Consider the following 22,971-nt stretch of genomic DNA (forward strand, 5'->3'; position numbering starts at 1 on the left):
GCCTATCCCCACTATTCCAGTTTTCTTTCCCATTCTACATTCCATGGCAAGTGAGCATGTTCAGTTCTCACTGGATTCCCCCCTCCAAATTTTTTTTTAAGGCTGCAGTGCTGCAAATATTGAGGTTCCCCTGAGAATGCTTATTTAATAAATTTACAGCGAAATTCAACTAACTAGTGCCACTAGTAGAGGCTAGTGCAACAGGACTCCTCCCCTCCTCTTGTGCCCCCAAAATGACTTGGGAGGGGTCTGGAGAAACCCCAAAACAGCACATGGAGGAGGAACAAGGAGGTTGTTCTGTCAGGCATGCAAAAATGCTTGCTCTGGTGGAATATTAGTAACAGTGCAACCTTAAATTCATCCCTTGTTATGCTATACATTCATTATTTAATAAATGTATGTACCACTTTTCAAGAAAATGTGGTTTGTAAGGCACACACCAAATGTACAATAAAATACAAATTATAACCATAAAACACAAAAAATCTCAAAAATTTCAAATAATACATTACTAAAAGCTATGGGGAATATTCACACGGATATCACCTTCTTGTTTCTTAGTTGCTTAATTTTTATGACAGTCCTGTGGCCACTCAACACCTGAATTCTCCATTAGGAGGAAGATTTCAGGGCAGTGAGCAAACACAATAATAAAATGACATAAAAATTCTGAACTGAAATTATAACAAGCCTGGGTAAAACAATTTTTTGGGCAGGCACTGAAAATACTATAGCAGAGTCTGCAGGAAAACCGCTTTAGGCTCATCTTCTAAAACCTGACAGTGCTGAGCTGTGCAGGCAGTCTTATGTTAATCTTCACACAAAAATGACATCATCAGTGCCCATTCAACGAACAGCCTGCATGTGAGTGACTGATCAGAATAAAGGGGCTTATTTTTCATGTTATTTGAATGGAATAAATCATGCATGCAAATTGTACACCATGTCACAGCTAACAAATGCAACTGGAAAAACAACAACAAAACAAGTTGTAAAAACAGAGAGAATGCCTAAGACTCTTCTTGCTAGGAGTATGTTTTTGGGGTAGGGCTGGTACTACTTGTAAGAGGGCTGGGGGTATTGATCAGGGGGTAGAACCCTGAAGTTAATGGAGATGATTAACTTAGGTACATTGATTTTAATAGGTCTACTCTGAGCAGGACTTATTTGAATACAACCCAACACCTCCAGGGATGATGAGAGAAACAGCCACTCCAGTGGTAAGAGACCAATTTGTGTTCCGGACACTTTTTCTTTTCTTCTAGATGTGGCAGTCGCTTTGTGTTGCGCCATAGCCCCATGACAGCCATTTTGTTAGGCCGCATGCCCCACAACTGCCATTGTATAGCTGATGCACGCACAGCATTTTCTCAACATTGCAAATGTGCCCACTAGCCCCCAAAGGTTGGCTACCCCCATTCTAAACTACATAAAGGCTTTATTTAAGTTGAAAAGCAATGCATTAAAATGGTTAGAGCAACCAGTTAGTGTGCCGGCTTGCTTAGGAAATAACAATAATTTTAGAAAAGGAAACTTGATTGAACTCAACAGGCTGTATTCTGGGTTAATCATACAGTGGTACCTCAGGTTAAATACTTAATTCGTTCCAGAGGGCCATTCTTAACCTGAAACTATTCTTAACCTGAAGCACCACTTTAGCTAATGGGGCCTCCCGCTGCTGCCGCGCCGCCAGAGCACGATTTCTGTTCTCATCCTGAAGCAAAGTTCTTAACCCGAGGTACTATTTCTGGGTTAGCGGAGTCTGTAACCTGAAGCGTATATAACCCGAGGTACCACTGTATTTCGAGTTTGCCCATTGTAATGGATGGACATGACTATCTTAGGTTCACTGATCTCAATGGGTCTACTCTGAGTTGAACTTGGTTTGATGCAGGCCATTGATGAAATCCCTCTCCCCCCCCCCTTTGATGATTTAAATAAATGATTTGCATTGCCTTAATTTAAATTCATCCACCTTAACCCATAGCCCTTCACTGTATGCACTGCATAGTTCGCACATAGGGGTTTCCTGTGCTGATAATCTAGGATGGAAAAACATCTGATGTGTCTTCTGCAGGTCCCATGAAGAGTTAACTTTTTCTAATCCCCTAAGAAGCTAGAATTATAAATCTATAAAGTCTTTCCAAATCTGTTTCTGAGCTCTCCAGCAGCTCAAATTTAGTTAAATGGATTAATATGCAAATGGGGTATAAAACTTGCAGGAGTGCGAAGCTGTCTTTAGCTTTGATCCGATCAGCTTCTGGGAAAGGGGCAGGATCTCCTCTGTGTCTCTGGGCAGAATAGTGTTGATACTGACATCTGTCCCCCCCCCTCCAGTTTCCCTGGCCGTAGGCTTATCTGGTGGTAGAGACCTGTTCTGGAAAGTCACCCATCATGTTAGAGTTCCCACAATGGCCCCTGAGAGCCCACTAAGAGCAGGCACTCTGGGCCAATGTAAGATATTAGCCACAATGGCTGGGTTCCACCTCCGCAGTCAGAGACAATAAGTGGGGACAGTGCAGTTGCGCTTATGGCTGCTTGCAGGTTTCCCGTGGGAATGGAAAACGATCCCCTCTTACACCCCTAACATACGTATGCAGTTAGTTGCTTCGCAATATTCCTAATGATATGTGTGTACTAGATTTAGGTTTTCTTGTATCTCTTTACATGGTGAATACACACAATTTATCAACGAATCGGTCGTAACGCTTAACCCCCCCCCCCCACTTCTATCCAAATCTCATAAAGAAAACTCAAGCGGTGCCATTTGATTCAATCTTGAGTGCATCAAGAAGCTAAGAATAGGGTTAACAAAGAGCAGCCGGGGGGATCAAAGTAGATAATTTCTGACTTGCCAATTAAAGATCTTATTGAATTGAAGAGGGATTATACACACACACACACACTGAATTATAAGAAGTCCCGTCATCAAAGGCACTTATGGTTTTGCTTGAAGGAACACACCATTAAATCAAAGAGCTCTGTCTTGTTTTGGAAACTGGTTAAATGTGGCTGTCAGATGTAGAGCAACCTTTGATTGGCAAGCGATTCAAATGGAGCCTGGGAACATCACTTCCTTGCTATTTTTAATCAAAGTGGTATCAGATCCAAGCTCTGAGCTTCACCATTAGGGGTGATGAACTGCTTCTCCTTGATCCCTGACCTCCCTCTCATCCGGTGCAAGGCGCCAGGTCTGTCCTGCACCACCAAGGCAAGATGCAGAGATTGCAGAATCAACTGTGTAACCCAGAGATGTGTAACCTCTAGCCTCTCTGCCTGCCCCCCCCCCACCTGGACTCTCCTCAACCCTACCTTGCATCCTCCTTGAGTATTCTTGCCTAGCTGCAATGCGTCCTTGACCTCCCACCATGCCTTTTGCCTATCAGGATGAATGGAACATAGAAGGTGGCCTATAAGTGTGCATGTGTAGACTCTAGCCTACTGCACAAGGTGAGCAGAACACTCCTTGCACCTCTTGACTTCTAACATCATGCACCACGTAAGCGTTATCCCCTAGTGTTGGTAATATAAAGACTACAAGTTACTCTTTATTTTCATCTCTCTAGGGACTTGTGTGTTTCTTTTTTGTTTGTTTGTTTTAATATGGTTTTTATTGATTTTCAAAAAGAAAAGAAAAAGAATTAAAGAAAAAGAACAAAGGAGAAAATAAAGTTACATCATAATATCATAAACATTCCATATATCGAGATTACTGTGAATCTCTTGACTCCCCTCCCCCATCCTGTTCATGGGTCCTATTAATTCTATTTTCAACCACATATCAATACTTCTCCAATTTTTTATATTTCTAGATTATCTGTATTTTCTGTTACCATACAAGTGTAATTAAAATCCTCTTAATGTTTTGACCCGTTTAAAATGATTTTTTATGTACATAATAAACATTTCCCCCTCCTTTTTAAAAAAAATAAAATTAAATTCTTGTCTTCTTGATTCCTGAGCTTCCCAGATAGTTTTGCCATTTTGGCATAGTCCATCAGATTGATTTGCCATTCTTCTTTAGTCGGGGATGTCTCTTCCTTCCACCTCTGGGCTAACAACATCCAAGCAGCTGTTGTAGCATACATGAACATTTTATTCTGATCTGATGGGATCTCTGTACTGGGACTTGTGTGTTTCAATGAGGGCTTCGGAACAAAGTGAGCAATTATGAGATTTAATATTCTAAAACAAATGGGGAGCCATCAATTTTGTGAACTATGGAACTCTTTCCCACTCTCACCGGAGGCAGGGGTGACAACCAACTTGGATGGCTTTAAAAGAGGACTGGACAAATTCATGGAGGACAAAGCTATCAATGGCTACCAGACATGATGGCTATGCTTTGCCTCCATGGCTGGACCTAGTAATACCACTTGCTGGGAATCTCAAGTGGGCACTGTTGCCTTCACGTCCTTCCTGCTTGCTTCCCATTGAGGCAGTTGCTTGGCCACAGTGAGAACATGACACTGGACTAAATCAAGCCGTTGGCCTGATCCAGTAGGCTCATCTTATGTTCCTTTGTTCTTTCTTTCTCTCTTTCTTTCTCCCAGCGGTCTGGATGCATCTTAAACCTGTCTCTTACCTTGAAAGTATGGTGCAAATATGTCTGCATACTCATCCTGCATCCCAGCTCCAGATTACTAGAAGTTAAGGAACTGAGGAACAACCACATCACTCCTAGCTTCCCCTCCACCAGCTTGGTTTAACTTACTGCCAGATAAAAGAGTTCTGTGGAACTCAAAAGCTTGCTCACTAATTTTTTTTTTATAAATTAAATTTCTCATCTAAGTATGCAACTTTCAAGTTAGGGATGTCAGATAATTCTGATAACAGAAGTAAGTGGGAACAGAAATTGCCCATGTTTGCTTATTCTTCCTATTTCCAGAATGCAATAGAATCCAGCAAACTCACAGGCAGTATTCACTGTTGTTGTTGCTTTCAGTCCTGTACAGTAGGACCCAGGACTACCCTAGATTGTTGCCTTTACACGCTGTTTGTAAGCCGCTGTTAGAAAATCCAGGACTAAATCAGGGATGGGGAATTTATGCCCTTACTCTAAATATTGCTGGATTATAATTCCCATCATCCCTGACCACGGTCCATACTTCCTGGGTCTGATGGGAGTTGGAGTCCATAGCTCAGCTGGTAGAGCATGAGACTCCTAGACTTAGGGTCACATTGGGCAAAAGATTCCTGCATGGAATCCCTAGGGATCACTTCCAACTCCATGATTCTATGATTCTAACATCCAGAAGACCACAGTTTCTTCTCTTCTAGACTAGATAAAACCTTGGTCTGATCCAGAAGAGGTCTCCTGTTCTTATCCACCCCCCTGCCACCCTCTTCTTAAATTACACTTAGCCCCAGGCACATTCAACCAATCCCACCATCCCTACTGAAATTCCTGCCACAAGTGGTGCCCCCCCCAGCAGTGCTCTGTATCTGCGAGATGGCCTAGAAACTTAGCACTTGGGGGCGGGGAGGGAAATATCCCAAATTATTTAAGTGACAGTGCATGAAATAAGCTGGCTCAAAGCCAACAACCAGGCAAAATCAGCCACCCAACTATTAAAACCTTGCAATTTCTCTGAGGCTGTGATCAAGCTAATGGGTTTTTATTGAGTTCTATATTGTATTTACACTGAAGGAAAGGGACGGGGAGGGGGAGAAATTAAGCATGGGCAAAGCCAAAGAAAGGTCTCGGATCTGGACACCCGGGAATGTGATTCTTCCAGGACTCTCGGTTTTCCCAGAACTGCTGTGGTTTTAAGAGTGACTCAGGCTATGTTTATGAAATATCATTGATGCATGGCGGGCCTGGTGTCCCCAGAGAACAAGGACGCAGCTTCCAAGTTCCTTGCTACCAGCAACAATACGGTGCCTTTTGGGTTAGCCATCTATCGCTTCCTGGAACCCATTAGTGGGAATCCCAGGAGCCCTGATGTTTGTCAGTAGATTCTCTCTCTCTCTCTCTCTGCACCCCATTAGCTGACACATTAAATTTTTAAGATTTCTTTTTGTGGATGTGTGTTTGTACTGCCTGCAGCAGCCTGGGCTGGGCCTGGAGATTGAGCCCCTTACATTGGTGCTAAGGCTGCATCGAGTAGGGGAAATTTCACGATTGGGGTAGGGGGGCCTGATAGGGATGAGCTGATCTGTCAAGTCTTGGTTTCTCTCTGTTTTTCCAGTCTTAAATTCAGTTCCTCACATTTGCACATCAGTTTTCAACGTGTTTTTTGTTTGTTAGGCAAGTTTTTGTGAAATTTAATCAGTGTTTTACTGCAGATTTCTCCTGATATGCACATTTCTGTGTGAATTTTGCATAATGTTCAGGGGGGGGTTTTGGTTGTTTTTTTTTTTTTTTTTTTGCAAAGCAGCCTTCCCTAATAAAATGCATTTTTTTGCATGTTATTTTCACTAACATATGCATTTTAATGCACAACTTTGAATATGCATTTCTGTACTCATTATCTGGCTTGAGAGCTGCATCACAAAATCCAGAGAAGGGCAAACTTCAAACGATGTCTGTGCTTCAGTTGGTATGTTGTTTTGGAATGAAGTACAACCCTAAGTGTTATATTTTATAGAGGACAGTCCTCTTTTTGAGGTCATCCTCCATTTTGAAAGGCTGCCTAGTCCAACTCCAACTGGCATGTTGTGATTTAATGATAGCTCGCACCTGACAATGGGGATGTGAAACCAGGCCTTGCTGGGACAATTCATAGCTTTCTGTTCAACACACCACACTGACGTCACACAAAGTCTGCCATTTTTTAAGTCTAATCAGCAGCTTGATCTTGATCAGGAGAGAGTATAATTTATTATATTTTAAAATTTTTCATTCTACCTATTTCTCCAAGGAGACTCGAAGTGGCTTTCTACAAAATGAAATGCTATGAAAAACTTCCTTGGCTGATCCCTGCAGGTCAATCTGCTGCAAAAAGCGCAGGAGCAGATCAAGACAAGTTTGTATCTAGTCAGCTGGCAATCCTAACAGCAATTCTACTCACTGCACACATCTGGATGCAAATTCATGGTTCTGAATTTGCAGGGGATGCTTTGACTCCCCTCCAAGCCTGATGCTTACAAAGAAGCAGAACAACTGAGATACTGGCCTTAAATTTCACCAGCATCAGAGCCCGTCCTGATCCCATTTGTCCAGATAATACCATTACGTCTGCCTATCACACAGCCCCAAGGCTGCCCAGGGGTTTGTTCTTTTGGAACCTGTTCCAAGCTGCAGGGGGAAAAAACAATTGTTCCATTCTGAGAGTTTGTTGTTTTGTTCTATACGCTCCGGAGAATTTCAATATCATCTGAGAACATCAAGGCCTTGAAAGGCCTTCCACTAATGGGGATGATCTTACCGTCTAGGAGGGCCCTGGGAGGCATCTGCAGAGAAAACCGATCTAAGTGGTTGAATGCAAACACTGGGGCCAAAAGTAATGCTATTCTGAGCGTACTTAAATGTCTTACCCAACCCCTAAAGAAAACTTTTAAAAGTTGGGTTCCACTGAATGGAAACAGGTCCTCTTTTTATGGATTTACAGTGGTACCTCAGGTTACATACGCTTCAGGTTACGTATGCTTCAGGTTACAGACTCCGCTAACCCAGAAATATTACCTCGGGTTAAGAACTTTGCTTCAGGATGAGAACAGAAATCGTGCTCTGGCGGTGCGGCAGCAGCAGGAGGCCCCATTAGCTAAAATGGTGCTTCAGGTTAAGTACAGTTTCAGGTTAAGAACAGATCACATGCTTCCATCTTCAGAGAGCTGCACATCCCATTAACTTAGTCATTTTTACAATACTCCTAAAGTAGGTCTGATTACCCCCATTTTGCAGACAGGGAGACTGAGAGTGACTTGCCTAAGGCCATCATGTATATATTGCAAGGTTAGAGGCTACTGCCCCTGCTCCTCCACACCCCTTTGCCAACCCTCCTTCCCCACACCTCTACACCTGCTCAAACTCCTCTTCCTTTACACCTCACCCATTCCTTAATAGCTTGTCCTGAGCCCTTCCCCTTACAGCTCACCTCAACCCCTTTTAAAGGAGGGGGTATGCATTTGAGAAAGCATTTTTTTTAAAAAAAATTAAATGCCTCCCCCCACGCAGCCATGTTCAACCGGGGATGAGTGGGGTAGGTGCATGGATCACAGAGTGAAGTGCTTTCCCCCTTCCTTTAAACAACTCGTCTGGGCCCCCTGCTGGGCCCCCTGTGTCACGCTGGACTTAGTGTGGCCGCCTATTGGCGGCAATATGAACTGCAGCATGTCAACAGCCTTACATTTTTATTATATGGGATGATGGAAACAAAGATGGCCTTGATAGTTCTAGCAGAGTGACTGTACAACCTCCCTTTTGTCAGGGACACTGGCTGAATGGTGACAAGAATGAGTCCTCTGAATGGCTAAGAAATACCCGAGAAGGAGGGCTATCTCCCCTCCCCCTCAACTAAGGATGATGTGATCTAAACATCCTCCTCTGAAGGGAAACTGGCAATTGGGGCAGACTCAGAGTTTGGACTCTGTAAGCATCTTATGGTGCTAGACCTTAGCCGCTTGTCCATGATGTCAGGTGCTGGTGTCAGCTTTGGATCTGACCATCATGGCTGGTTCTATGTTCTACCACCACTGATGGAGGCTGGGAATCAAAACTGGGAGAGGGTGCTGTTGCGTCCAGGTCCTAAGCTTCCCATCAACATGTGGTTGACCACTGTGAGAACAGGAGGGTAATCCATCAGAGCACTTCTTGTGTCTTAGGTAGCAGAGGTAGGACTCCTACCAGAGACAGGACCCGGAATGATGTGCAGATTGTACATGTTTACCTTTGGACCTTTTGTAGGACACAATGCTGGCTAGGGGAAGGAGGAATGTACCCAGTGCGCATCACCTTGGGTTACTTCCCTTCTGGCCTGCTCAGGTTCCCTCCAGAACATCAGCGACATCCCATCACTGTCCCAGCGGATCGTGCTGTCCGGCCAACTGCTCTTTACGAGCTGCATTCAAAAACCTCCTGGCCCCCATAAATTAATAAGCGATTGATTTTTCCCATTAGCGGGGCCAGGGCTAGGCTGGGAAGATGCATTTCAAACTGAAGAACACTAAATAATTCAGAAGGAGAAATGACAAAGCCCCGTGCTGGGGGGAAAGCCAGGAACCTGTGCCCACCACCCGCTGCTCTCTGTGCCCCAGAACGCAAGGTCATGACCACGACACTCTCAGCCTACCTACAGGTAAGGACGTCAAAACTGTCAAGTTGAGGCTTCCTCTATGGACAACGCAGGCTGCTCACCATGAGGCCGCACCAGCTTTTTCTACACAGAAGAATTCTGTGCAACTCCCCTAAAGTCTGCACTAGTAGTTCTGTGTACAAGTTCCTATGCCAGTGTGCACGTTCCTATGCCAATCTAAATGGGTCCATTAAAAAAGAAGAAGAATCAGATGTGCAGCTTCCATCCTTTGGGAGCCATCGAGGGCCCACTGCTTACTAAGGAACACAGAAGACAGAGCAGATGGAAATCTGGGATTGATCTGCTGAGAGCAGCAGAGGCTGGTCTGTTGGGGCAATGGGGCACTGCCCCACCTACTTCAGTCTGTCCTCAGTCAACCCCTACTCTCCTGTCTTCTTGCTTACAACCAGCCCAGGAGATGGCTCTGGCTGTCAGCCCCCCCCCCCCAGTCTCTGTTTTGCCCTGGTAGAACTCAGCAGGGAAGACTATGGGGAACTGCCTGCCATTAGTTGTGGCTCCCCCTACTGTTGGGCTCCCTGCCTTCTGACTTACCAGTCCCAGTGGGCACAAGTCACCACTGGCTGAGAGGTTTTTTAAAAGAGCCGAATGCACTTTTTGTTTTTTTTTTTTTTTTTTTTTTTAAATAATTTTTATTGGGTTTTTACATTTTATAACAACAGACACACACACAAAGACAAAGACAAACAAACACACAAATACAATTACATACCCTAAGTTTCTTTACCCACTTTCATTGACTTCCCCCCACCCCCTCCTCTTACATCCCAATTCCAAAATTAATTCAGCAAGTTCTTACCTAACCTCTTAAAGATATTCACATTGCTTTTAAAAATTAAAATCTTTTGTTTATCTGTATTCAACTATCCAATTCTCTTATAATCATTAACTTCTTTTTTTTTTTAAGGTCGATCTAACTTCCCCTTCACAAATTTTCCCTTTATTATATTAATTATAGGTCACATTGACCAAGTAAAACAAAACATAACATTTTAAAATTCTATTCTCTCCCCCCCCTGCCCCGGTTTCTGTCCCTTCCTCGACAAATGTCCAGAAAACAAACAAAAAATATTTCTAGCCCGGATTCCTCACGTCCGAGGCGTCTGATTCTCTGTCAGTCCCTCTCTGCCAGCTATATTGGTAGTCCTCTTTGATGGTCCTAAGACCCCGAAGGAGTTCAGTCAGCGTCAGATCATATTTTCTTTCATTCAGAATGTTGAAGAGTGTTTGCTGCGAAAGACCATCTAGTTTTCCATACTCAAGAGAAAAGTCCCAATCATATTGCTTTGTTCTTTCTAGTTTTAATATTCCAAGTACTCCAGGGGCTTCTCTCTTCTTCTTTCTCATCTTTCGCAGGTCTGTAATCCAGAGGTCTTCTTGCTCATACTCTAACGCTGCAGATTTCTGGTTGATATTTTCCACTTGTAGTGTCTGAACTCCTTCTTTTTTCTCTGTCAATTCCAAAGGCATCTCTTCCTGCTCAGCTGCAGAATTTTTATCGTACATCTCCTTTGTGCATTCAGCAGAGTTGTTTGTTTCAGGATTCAAGGTCATAAAAACTTTACTCAGAGCCATACTCTGCTCCTGCAGGATTCCCACGAGAAAAAACATTTTTTCTATCTCCGCCAGTAATTTTCCCTCTGCAGCCATTGTAATGTCACTAATTCCCCCTAGGGGGCTTTCAGTTATTTAGTAGTCCTTTTCCAATAATCTGTTACTTTGTTATTATCAATACTTTGTTTCCAATCGCCTCAGTCCAAATGTATCAGCTTTAATTCCAAGAGTTATTAAATAGCAAAATTCTTTACTTTGTCCGCCCGTTTGACAGCTTCTTTGACAGCTGTCAAACTCCTTTCACTTCTTCCTCCGGGACCCAAATAGGACACTCCCGGGTTTTTTGGGGGGGATACACACAAAGTTCCAAATTCCCTTTCTCTCCAGCACAAAAATCTTGTTCTATCAAATTTGTGAGAAACTTTTAAATCATCAAAACAGTATTCATTCCGCCTTAATTCTCCGTTCCTTGCTTTGAAACGTCTATAAGTAGAGGGGGTGCGGACTTCCCTTTAACACATCCCCCGATCGTGCCGAATTCACAGGATAAAATTTTTAAAGTCCAAATTCCACTACTCACGGGTCCTTTGTTATCCAGTCCAAATTTTGGGAAGAAAGTCAGCGCTCTCCAGCCATGGCTTGCGGCTTCGCTCTACTGAGGTAGCGGTCTACTCTCAGCACCACGCCACTCTCCGTACCCTCTCCGCAGCCTTTAAAAAGGCTCTTCGTGGGTCGGGGAGGGCGCTTAAGGTGCCCACCGAGTCACCAAGTCCGCAGGCTTCCGCGCCTGCGGTTTCTGAGGGTCCCCGTGTCGCCGGCACGGCAAGACCCGTCCTCAGCAGAGCCGATTCCCTCCGGAGCTCAGAGGGAATCCGCCATTAGCCGTTCGCGCTAACCCGGAAGTCTCCGAATGCACTTTTTGGGCCCTCTGTTTAACCCATCCCATGTGCCATTATTTTCTGATCTAAATCCCCCCACTGCTGCAATTTGTCTAATGAAGAAGGTTGGTTGGTTTCCCCTCTATCACCCATTCAACAAATGGTCAAAAAAATAACATTTGGAAGTTTCTCCCAGTTTGTTTTTAGCAGACCACAGCATCACAGCAGGATCTCTTCTCTGTTGCTGACACAGTCTCCAATTTTTTCAGGCTGGCTCCTAAATTCTGCGCCCTCCCCCTGGCACAAGGCAATAGCTCTCCATCTAGAGGTTAGGAAAGGCTTTCTGAGGACATCATAGACACACAGAGACTGAGCAAATAAATGAAAAAGATGTCTGAGCCAGCTTCATTTGCTCCAGGCTTCATCATAGAACAGCAGCGTGAGTCCAGACCACCCACCCAACCCCAATCTGAATCCTCCTTCAGTCCCACAAAATTGTAGTCTTTTCTCTTAAATGGTAGGAAGGGAATGTCTCATGTATTGGTTAGTGTGTGGTGGATTTTAATCGGTGAGACCTCGATTCAAATCCTTGCTCCACTATGGTGGCCTCAATCTGATTCCTGCCTAGCCCACCTCACAGGGTTGTCGCAAAGGTAAAAAAAAGATGGCCTGAGTTCATTGGATGGAGGAATGCAAAATCAAATGTTTCTTAGCATCGCTTGAGCCAGACCACATAAATATTTTTGGCATCCTTCCGTTGCAAGCAGGTGTGAATTCCAGGTGTGTGAAAGATGACTTGTGTGACAATGCAGCTTAGGCACTGAATTTAATTATTGTAATGACTAGTTCACACATAAGCAGAATGAACAGTGCTCCGTTGACTGTGCACACTTGGAGAACAGCAGCTGAATATATGGACTGACTCCGCTGAGAAGCACTTGGGGATGGGCTAGAACTTGGTGGTGGGGTACATTTTTCTCATGCAGAAGGTTCGCATGTTCAGTTCTAGCCTTCTCCACCTGAAACATCTCAAGTAGCAACCTTGGGGAAAGAAAGCCCCCTTCTCCAAGACCCTAGTATGCTACTTCTAGTCAGAGGAGACCAGAATGAGGCCAGTGGACCAATGGTCTGCTGTGATGAGCAGGGTCTGCATGAGAAACATCAGAAGCAATGGATTCAAATTACAAGAAAGGCGATTCCACCTAACCGTTGGGGGGAACTTTCTGACAGTAAGAGCTGTTCAACGGTGGAGCAGATTTCCTCTGAAGGTGGTGGGGTCTCCTTCACTGAAGGTTTTTTAAGCAGGGGTTGGGTGGCCATGTGTCAGGGATGCTTCAGTTGAGATTCCTGCACTGCAGGAGTGCAAACCTGCTATGAAGGACGCGTGAAATCCTTTATAATCCACTTTCCACACACTTCTTAGTCCAACAACTAGTGAGCAATAGGGTGGCCAGGGGAAGTAAGCTCCTCCTGTGCTCTGCTGAATTAAAAAGTGTATCCAGTAATACACAGAGCAGCTTCTTCACATGACGAAGGCACAGGCAAGGATTTGCAGGATGTTGCAGAATATATTACAGACACAAGAGGGCTGTACTGCAACACTGGAGAATGAGAAGAGGCCAAAGCCCGAGGCTGTCAAGAACAGGACATAGGGATACTTATTTATTAGGGATATTTATTTATTATAAAGAGCCTCACAAATATTCATCAGCACTTTTGTGCAAATTTCTGAACACAAAATGTTCGCATTTCTATGTGCAGTTTTGCCTAATGTGCACTTTGCAAGCCATTCCCCCTAATATAATGCATTGTTGTGCGTGATTTTCACTGGTACATTCATTTTTATTCATGTTTTCCTGTTTTTGTAAACATTGGCTGGTTGGCAAACTTGCATAGCGAAATTTGGGCAAGTGCGATTTTTTTTATGGGTAACCTTGTTTCAGTTTGCATATTATTTCGGAAGGTGCAGATTTGATAGATTCAGCTTCAAGTGAGACCCGAATCCAATTTCTCCTTCTTTCCTAGCACGATTCAACTTATGCATCTGCGTGTTTCTGCCTGTCCCTCTCCCTGGGCTCCAAGATTAAACAGACATATGGGTCTGTGCTGTATGTCCATATTCTGACATTCCCTACTATTAAGGGATCGGCTGGCTATCAGCTGGCTGTGTGTGTCCTCAAAGACTTAGTGGGGTACATCCATCTTGGTAGCTGTGTCTCTAAATAAAAGGACTGCCCTGGGGCTCAGGAGATCTGATCCACACCGGGTATTCTACTGCCAGCTGACCTAGCAGCAAAATAATACGAAACAGAGAATAAACGAGATGCGGTATTGATTTAACCTACTTTAATGCACAATAGTTAAGGGGAGAGGTAGGGAGAGAGGAACGGCTTCCCCACTGATCCCCATATTTGAAAATCAATGCAAGCTTTGGCAGGGAGCTCCTGGCCCTCCTTAGGGGCCTTCTACCTCCCCCTTGGGCTGCCAATTTTCAAAACTGCTCCCGCTCTTCTGCAGTTTGAAGCATAGCTCAGAGTACAGGGGGGTTTTTTTGCCACGGCTTCTTTTGCTTTTGAAAAGAGAGCTTCCCCCGCTTACAGTGGGCTGTTGTTGAAGGTGCAGGAGCATGGGCAGTTGAAAAGCAAAAAAGAAACTCCAATCCAAATGAGACAGTGGCAACCTTCCACCCCACGCCTCCTGGAGACTGATGAGAGATAGAGAGAGCCTGTCCTTGAGCACATGAGCTCCAGTAGCCGTTCGGTCCTAGAGAACCTGTAGATGGAGGAGGCTGGGTTGCTGGCAGCACAAGAGTTAACCCGCCAGCCTCTCCGCGTGAATCTTGAGCTATTAATACCCATGCTGCTTTATCTGTCAGAGGGAGCCGGCTGCTCTGTCAACGAGACAAGCCCTGCGGAACTGGGTCTCTTTGGCGGACCCATAAGTTTTTATTCCCGGGGCGAGAGAGGCTGTGTGCGCTTGGCCAGCCTGGGCTGCTCTCCCGGTCTCCTTGGCTGCGCAGCCTGAATGAACTGTCAAGGAGGAACACTGCTCTCCCTCTCTCTCTCTCTCTCTCTCTCTCTCTCTTGCACACACATATCTTTCCATACAACTTGCTGCCACCAACTCCTTCTCCTGTCCCACAGATCTGGACTGCTGCAGCTGGCTACGTCCACACAGATGGTCCCTGGAAGAGAGAGCTTCTCTCATTGCGCTGGGATGCTTTGAATGCCAGGTTCCACAGTCCGTCACGGCAATCTGGCCAGCCCAGGACTGACCTCCTGTCCCTTCCAGAAGAGTGACGGCACTTTCAGAGGAGTATCACCGCCACCAACAACTGGGACAGTCAAGACTACCTTGCACCTGCTCCTGGGAGACGACGCCTGGTGATGGTCCTGACCTGAAGGGAACATCTCCTGTCTTGCAAAGCTCCTCACTCGAAGCCTGAGAACTTCTCTGCCTTCTGTGCCCATGCCAGAGTGGGCCTGCTCTGAGGTCTGGTGGTCCACAGCCAAGGAGAGTGGTGCCAGCAAGGTTTGACAAAGAGGGTCCTGGGTGGAGAGGAATATACTGAGGTCTACACTCCTGTTGAGCAGTCTTGGGGTCTATAGAAGCTACAAGGTGGGCTGAAAGGACTCCCCATGGTGAGACGGGGAGAACCAAGCATAGCAGGAGATAGTCAACCCTTTGAGAATGAAGGTGTGAAAGCCTGCTTTGGTCTCACTGCCTGTCAGGGAGCCTATTAAGGCCTGAGATTGATGAGACCCCTTGCTTAGGCCGCAAAACACCACCGCCCACCTCTTTGGCCCTGGAGGCTCCTGGTCCAGCTCCCAGCCTGGCAGGGCCTCTGCAAGGGGAGCTGTGACAGCTTTGCAAGCTGGAAGGAGAGGCAGGTCATGAGAGGGACCAAGGGCTGAGATGCTTCCTCTCAGCAACTGGGCCGGGACAGCAGAGGGCAGCCCCGCCCCGGGCAAAGAGAGATGCTAGCGCTGGACTGGAGTTGGTTCGCCCCCTTCCTTGCATCCTCGGGGAGATGGATTCCTTCTGCTTCGCCTGCTTTCAGAAGGAGGAGCTGCAGCCCTTGCAAGTGAACAGGTGGGTCAGAGGAGACTTCCCTGCATGATGGGCAGGTGTTGCGATGTGCACAGGAGGCGAAGCAGTCTAGGGATGTCCTGTGTCCCGTAGTAGTCAAGGCTGCGTATTTATATAGGTCCCAGGGGCTCAACCCCAACTGGAAAGCATGCATTCCGACATGGGACCCTGATGTTTGCAGGATAGTTCTGATGATCCCATCGGTCAAGAAGAGGCCCTTTGTACATGCCTGGGCACACTGTTGCTACTCTGCTTTCTTAGAACTGAGTTCTGATGCTGAAACCAGACTTGTTTCTGGCGTGAGCAAAAACATCAGCATGCATAGCATTTCATTAGTTAGGTATCTATTGCATTTATATCACACCTTTTTCTCCCAGAGGTTCAAGGTGGAGTATATGGTTCTCCCCTTCCTCAATTAATCCCAGCAACAACCCTGTGAGGTAGGCTAGGCTGAGAGGCAGTGACTGGCCCAAGGTCACGCAGTGAGCTTCATGGCCGGGTGGGGATCCTAGAATCCTAGATTTCGAAGGGACCCAGGGGTCATCTAGTCCAACCCCCTGCAATGCAGGAATCTCTCAGCTCCTATTCCACACTAGGAAGATTACACAGAGGAAGTTGTTTTTATAGTAGGTTAGCCTATGAGTCACCTCCAGCCAACTTTTACTCAAGAGGCACACCCATGGAAATCAATGGATCCAGGCGATGTCATGCCCATTAATTTCAATGGGGCTGCTGTGAGTAGGACTAACATTGGATACAGCCAGCCCTATGGGTCCACGATGCTCAGAATCCTTGCTTTTGGCCAGCGGTGGCCCTCCAGGGTCTTGGGTAGAGTTCTTTCCCAGCACCGCCTGCCTGGCCCTTAAACTGCCAATACCGGGGATTGAACCCAGAACCTTCGGCATCCAAGACCTACTGCACCACAGCCCTTGCCACAGAGGCACTGTGTGGACTCTCCACTCTGCATGCTGTGCTTATAGATCTCTCCCAAGGTTGCGAACCCAGCAAATGAACCCTCAAAGGTTATTTCCAGGGCTTTGCTTTAGCTGCAACTCACCAGAACTCAGTTCCTCTCAGGTGGGCACCACTGCCATTATAAAAGAACAAAGGAGGCATTCATGGTGAGTTCTGGCACCTCTTTTTCTACTGAAATAGCACTGGTTATTTCCTTATATACTGCAGTTATATTCCACCCCAAGGAGTTCAAGATGGTGACATCCCTGGTTCTCTTACTCCCCATTTTGTCTCCAAGTAGGCTCACTCAATGCCAAAGGTAATATCAGGTTGTATCCAATTCAGAGTAGACCCATGGAAATGGAAAAAAACTCAAGTTAGGCTTGCCAATTGATTCCAAGAGGTCTACTCTGAGTAGGAAAAGCATGAACTCATACAAGCTCATGTGGCTCTTGAACTCAGCTGAACTGTAAAGCATGGAAAAAAAAAAATCCATTGTGGACTTTGTGGCATTTTTCTACCCCAGGAAACTCACTGCTCATCCAAATGCCCATTCGTCATGGCACAACTCACCTTTAATGGAGGTGGTTAAACAATGCTCAGTTTGTATTGACACAAGAGTAGGAGTGCCGTCTTAACTTTTACTCTTTACTTGCTCTCTGCTCCTGTGTGTTGAATAAGGAGAGGCTTTTCCTGACATGGAGGCAAAACACAGGGTGGCTGGAGCATCTCTTGTGACATTTCTGGGTGTCAGCCATACTGAAGAAACACAGGAGCAAGGCCCCTTGAAGAGGAAAGAAATAGTGGCAACCCCTACCTGTGCCCCCAACAGGAGAAAAACAAGCAAACAATATCTGTGTCGCAGACGCCTCTCCGTCTAAAAATAGTTGTGCAAACCAGCCTTGAAATTCATTTCAGAGAGGTGTCAATTTGTACAACACCCTTGCTTTTAGAAACATGGCAGAATCTGAAACGTAGGAAGCTGGGCTTAGGCTGAGTCAGACAATTGGTCCCTCTAGCTCAGTGTTGTCTACACTGACTGGCAGCAGCTTTCCAGGGTTTCAGCTCCCAGTCCATCTGGAGATGCCACAGTGGATTGAACCTGGGACCTTCTGAATGTGACGCAGGTTCTTTCCTACTGAGCTACAGCTCCTTCCTGCAGAAAGCTGCCTTGTACTCAGTTGGAGCAACACTCCCATATTGGGGTCCTGGGTCCATCCAACTCTGCACGCTCTACACTGACAGGAAGCGGCTCTCCAGGCCTCCAGGCAGAGGTCTCTCCCAGCCCTGCCTGGAGATGCCATGAATTGATTTTAGGACTTTCTGCGTGCAAAGCAGATGATCTGCAACAGAGCCAGGGTCTCCTCCTGGCTCACTTCCACCCTTAAAATAGTGGCCTTCTGGAACCACCCACAGTGCAGATGCTCTGCAAGGGAGCCAGGATCTCATCCCTTCCCCACAAGCCCTTCCCAGCTGTTTGGGGGTTTTTTGGCAGTCCTTGTTTCAGGAGTCCAAGATGCCTCTTTTACCTTCAAATCTACGGAGGAGTGCTTGAGTTTCCTGGGAATTAACTTTTTGTGCCAGACTCTAGCAACCATTTTTGGAAGGCTACATCGGAGAGACACTATTTTCTTAAAATTGCAGGGTGGTGGGGATAGTGTTGTGGTGTGGGTATGGATTAAAGGTAAAGGACCCCTGACTGTTAGGTCCAGCTGCGGACGACTCTGGGGTTGCGGCGCTCATCTCGCTTTATTGGCCAAGGGAGCCAGTGTACAGCTTCCGGGTCATGTGGCCAGCATGACTAAGCCGCTTCTGGCGAACCAGAGCAGCGCACGGAAACGCCGTTTACTTTCCCAGAGGAGTGGTACCTACTTATCTACTTGCACTTTGACATGCTTTTGAACTGCTAGGTTGGCAGGAGCAGGGACCGAGCAACGGGAGCTCACCCCATCGCGGGGATTCGAACTGCTGACCTTCTGATTGGCAAGCCCTAGGCTCTGTGGTTTAACCCACAGTGCCACCTGCGTCCTGGGTATGGATTAAGGGTCCCCTATCCCCCCCCAAAAAAGTAATGGAAGCACTGCAAAGAAGGGGAAATCACAAGACTGAGAAGGACCAACTCAGCAGCAGAGATAAAAGGGTAAAATCTCTGGTTTGCCAATGGCCAGCCAGACTTCTTCTCCCTGCATACCTTCTGGGTTCTGGTCTTCCTGTTCCTTTAATAATAGCAGCTGATAGGCATTAGTAGTTGATAACGCTCTGCTCCAGGCTGGGGGAAAGCTTCCTTTATGGATTTCTGCCCATGAAGCTGCTATTAAAGGCACAGGAGCAGACCAGTTTCTGGTCAGTTGACAACCTAGCCTGAGTTCTGCTGGCAGCCACTGGGAGGGGAGGGGCTGCTAGCAAGGAACCGTCATCTGGCAGCCTCCACACAACTCCCATGCAAAATTATTCTAGAGGCAATGCGAAAAGGACCTGCCAGGGATCTTGAACTGAAACAACCAGACCATGGCCTCTAACCTGACGGGACTGCCTTTGATAGGCTAAAGACCTCTTTTCTCACTGTAGAACCTGGATCCTGGCACGTATTGAACTAATTCCTAATCTCAGGGCAGCAGTTCATGGCCAGCAACTAGGCAAAGCTCCCCTGATCCATTCTAGCGATTAATGTGTGTGTGTCCCGCTCTGTGTACTACAACAGAGGCTCCGGCTGACTGAATCCGCAAAGTGCAAAGCGCTGGAGGAGAGTGGTACTGTGGGTGGTCCCAGAAGGCCACTATTTTAAGGATGGGAGTCCGTCACACACCGGCAATCTCAGGTTGTGGAATTTACAGTTTGTCCGGTGCTCTTGTGCAACAAACCCACTTCCCCAAAAGACAGAAAATGCAATGGAAAGTGTGGGGTGACACTTCCTTTGATGCAGCGTTGTCTAGCCTCCCTGCAAACAATTCAGAACAATAGCATTGTAGAGTTGGAAGGGACTATGAGGGTCATCTAGTCCAACCCCCTGCAATGCAGGAATCTTTCACCCAACATGGGGCTCGAACCTACAACCCTGAGATTAAGAGTTTCATGCCCTACTGACTAAGCTATCCCAGGAATTGGTTGTCTGTGTGTCTTTTAATTGGTCTAATGCAGGGGTCAGCAACCTTTTTCAGCCATGGGCCAGTCCACTGTCCCTCAGACCATGTGGTGGGCTGGACTATATTTTGGAAGGAAAAAAAAGAATATGCCCCACAAATAACTCAGAGATGCATTTTAAATAAAAGCACACATTCTACTCATGTAAAAACATGCTGATTCCCGGACCGCCTGCAGGCCGGATTGAGAAGGTGATTGGGCCGCATCCGGCCCCTGGGCCTTAGGTTGCCTACCCCTGGTCTCATGTAACACAGGATGGGAACTTCTGGCTGAGGGCCAAATACAGCCCTCCAGACCCCTCTGTTGAGCCTCCAGACTCTCTGCAGTTACACCCCTCACTGGCGTCACTTTGCCTGGCTGGAATGTGCCTCTGGACTCTGATGCTTCTTGCTTGCCTGGATGAAACATAGAGAAATCTTTTTTCAATTTTTTTTTTTAACATTAATACACATACATACAAACATACATTTCATACAACATACCTACATACATACAACATACCTACAACATACCTACACTCAATCCCACAGATAATTCCCATCACCATCTCTATCTTCTGGTGGAAAGATAGAGAAATCTATTACAGATAATAATATTGTGCAGCTTGAAGCAACTGGGTGCAAAACGGGACTCCTTTTAGAAATAAAAAACGGGACTCCTTTTAGAAATAAAACATTGTTGAGGGCCACAACTTTACTTGCAGAAAAAGATGCATGGGGGGGGGCTGTTTGTGTGTACATTTAGATACCAGCCTTCTGTACAAAGGAAACATTTACATTGATTGCTGTGCCTACTTTGCCTCCTATTCCTGTGCAGGTCTAGCATACCACCACCACCCCCGGAAGATGCCCAGAAGGGAATGTGGCCCGCAGACTAGGGGCAGGGGAGAAATCAGACTCAGCTCACACTTATTTTTAAATATTTTATTTTTCATTTTCACATTTTACAGTTAACTCATAAATCTAAATATACACATCCAATCTAAGCATCCAATCGTGACTCGACATTTCCACTTTCCAAAACAATACGCAAACTGAAACACGGGCTTCCTTCAAAACGTGCCCTACCCCAAATTTTGCAATGCAGTTCGCCAGCCATGCGAGCCAAGGAATATATAGGAAAAATAGCATACAAGGTGAAGATGTGCAATAAAAATGCATATCCTAGGGAAAATAACACAGAGACACATTGAAGGAAATCGCTTTGCAGAAATATGTATATTGGGCAAAATAGCACACATGGATGTGTATACAGTGGTACCTCGGGTTACATACGCTTCAGGTTACAGACTCCGCTAACCCAGAAATAGTTCTCGGGTTAAGAACTTTGCTTCAGGCTGAGAACAGAAATTGCACAGTGGCGGCGCGGCAGCAGCAGGAGGCCCCATTAGCTAAAGTGGTGCTTCAGGTTAAGAACAGTTTCAGGTTTAGAACGGGCCTCTGGAACGGATTAAGTATTTAACCCGAGGTACCACTGTATTAGGGGAAATTCTCATTAAAATGCTGCGGAACCTGCCCCTTTTTCCCAGAAGAGGAAATGCCTCACCAACAATGGGCGAAAGGAAGACATAGATTCCCATAAAACTTGCACATGCCTTGCACATGTAGAAAGAATTGCTATAATTTTATCCCTGCTGTGATTAGGTAAGCTGCGGGCAGCCTGCTCAGCCTGTTGCCCAGGTGTGGGCAGGCGACTTCAAGGCCTCTCATCCTCTCTAAAAACCTCACCTTTTAAGCTGGACTTGGACCAGACTGTCCTTGAAACAAAAAACTGCCTGCTGACCTGACCTTCCCACGCCAGTCAGATCCTAGGGCAAGTGCTGCATTCCGGGGGCGCCCCTGCTTTTGGACGGTGGGCTCTACCTTTCCTCCGCAGTTTGGAGAGCCAGCCATTGTGCCTGCCTCTCTCATCGCAGGCCTTCCCTGCTGGGACCTGGGACTTGTGCCTGACCCAGCATGCCAGCCGGCAATGACGGAAAAGTGTGATCAGAAGCATATGTCTGAGCAGTCTGTCGCTGGTCGGGTCTGCTCTTCCCAGGCTGCCGGAGATTGCCGCAGGAAAGTGGGGGGGGGCAAGGAAGCTCTCCACCATTCCCCGTGGCAGGGCTACCCCTTTTCATTGCCCATTAACTGCTTCAACGGCTGCCACTTTATTGAGACCCCTACATTTGAGGCTCACTCCCCTCTCCCTTGCATTATTTGGAGCCTCCCCCCCCTCAATAACAGTGCAATCCGTCTTCAGAGAAAGACCCCGAGTACCATCCATATTTGGAGATGGCTCTCTCTGGGTTGGAATCCTGCAACTGTAATTCCTGAAAAAAAACCCAAACACATCCCAGGGTGTTGCTGCATATTGAGGCAAAAAGTCTCATTGATGTGTATTAGGTGTTAGGGGAGCCTTAGGACTTCTGTTGGGGGCATAGCAGTCAACTTTTCCCTTTTCTTCTGAGGAATCCTATTCAGAATAAGGGAATTTCCCTTTAAAAAGGGGAAAAGTTGACAGCTATGGTTGGGGGACACATTGTGCTCCTTCTGGGGTAGTTTGTGTGGGAATGTTCAGGGTGTCAGGAGAGGATATATAATGTTTATTAATATCCTTCTTAACTTGCACTAGCAAGTTCCTTTACTTAGCAGAGTTTACATTCCCCTTTTTACATACACAGCAGATAGCTGGTTGCAGGCTCGTGAAAGCCTCTCACTATTATACAATTCAATCTGTCTGAGATTGAATTGTACGTTCCTGGTAAGTTCCCTTGAATCCCTCTTAAAAGAATAAAGACGCCACAATCTTATTCAAAGTCAATAAAGGAAGTTTACTTACATCAGTCCACAGTTGGATCCACGAAGGCAGACTTAGTTACAAATAAGTACATGTGGATCTACCCCATATTGGGGGGGGGGGGCAATCCCAGTGCTTCTGCTAGCTGAGAGCTAGCAGAGCAGTTCTAGCTAAAAGCTGGTCAAATGTAGAAGGAAGTGAAAAAGAGAGAGGTCTGCTGCGTGACTCGTCCTTTTGTTACCTGGACAGGTAAGGTCACACCCACCTTTAGTCACATGCAAAGGAAGGATGCTCTAGCCAGGAGGAACAGGAAGTTTCGTCTG

General features: G+C 46.2%; 1 protein-coding gene across 1 annotated transcript in view; it reads left to right on the forward strand.

The window, feature by feature from the left end:
- The first annotated feature begins 14,576 nt into the window (after positions 1–14,576).
- The window catches only part of SBK1 (SH3 domain binding kinase 1), a 74,841-nt gene continuing 66,446 nt past the window's right edge, over positions 14,577–22,971 (forward strand). Inside the window, exon 1 of the mRNA XM_081839936.1 lies at positions 14,577–15,778. Coding sequence (XP_081696062.1) covers positions 15,717–15,778 — 62 coding nt within the window. The 5' untranslated portion in view covers positions 14,577–15,716. The remainder of the gene's footprint in view (positions 15,779–22,971) is intronic.

Source organism: Podarcis erhardii, assembly GCF_964252035.2.
Source record: "Podarcis erhardii genome assembly, chromosome: 14".
Lineage (NCBI taxonomy): Eukaryota > Metazoa > Chordata > Lepidosauria > Squamata > Lacertidae > Podarcis > Podarcis erhardii.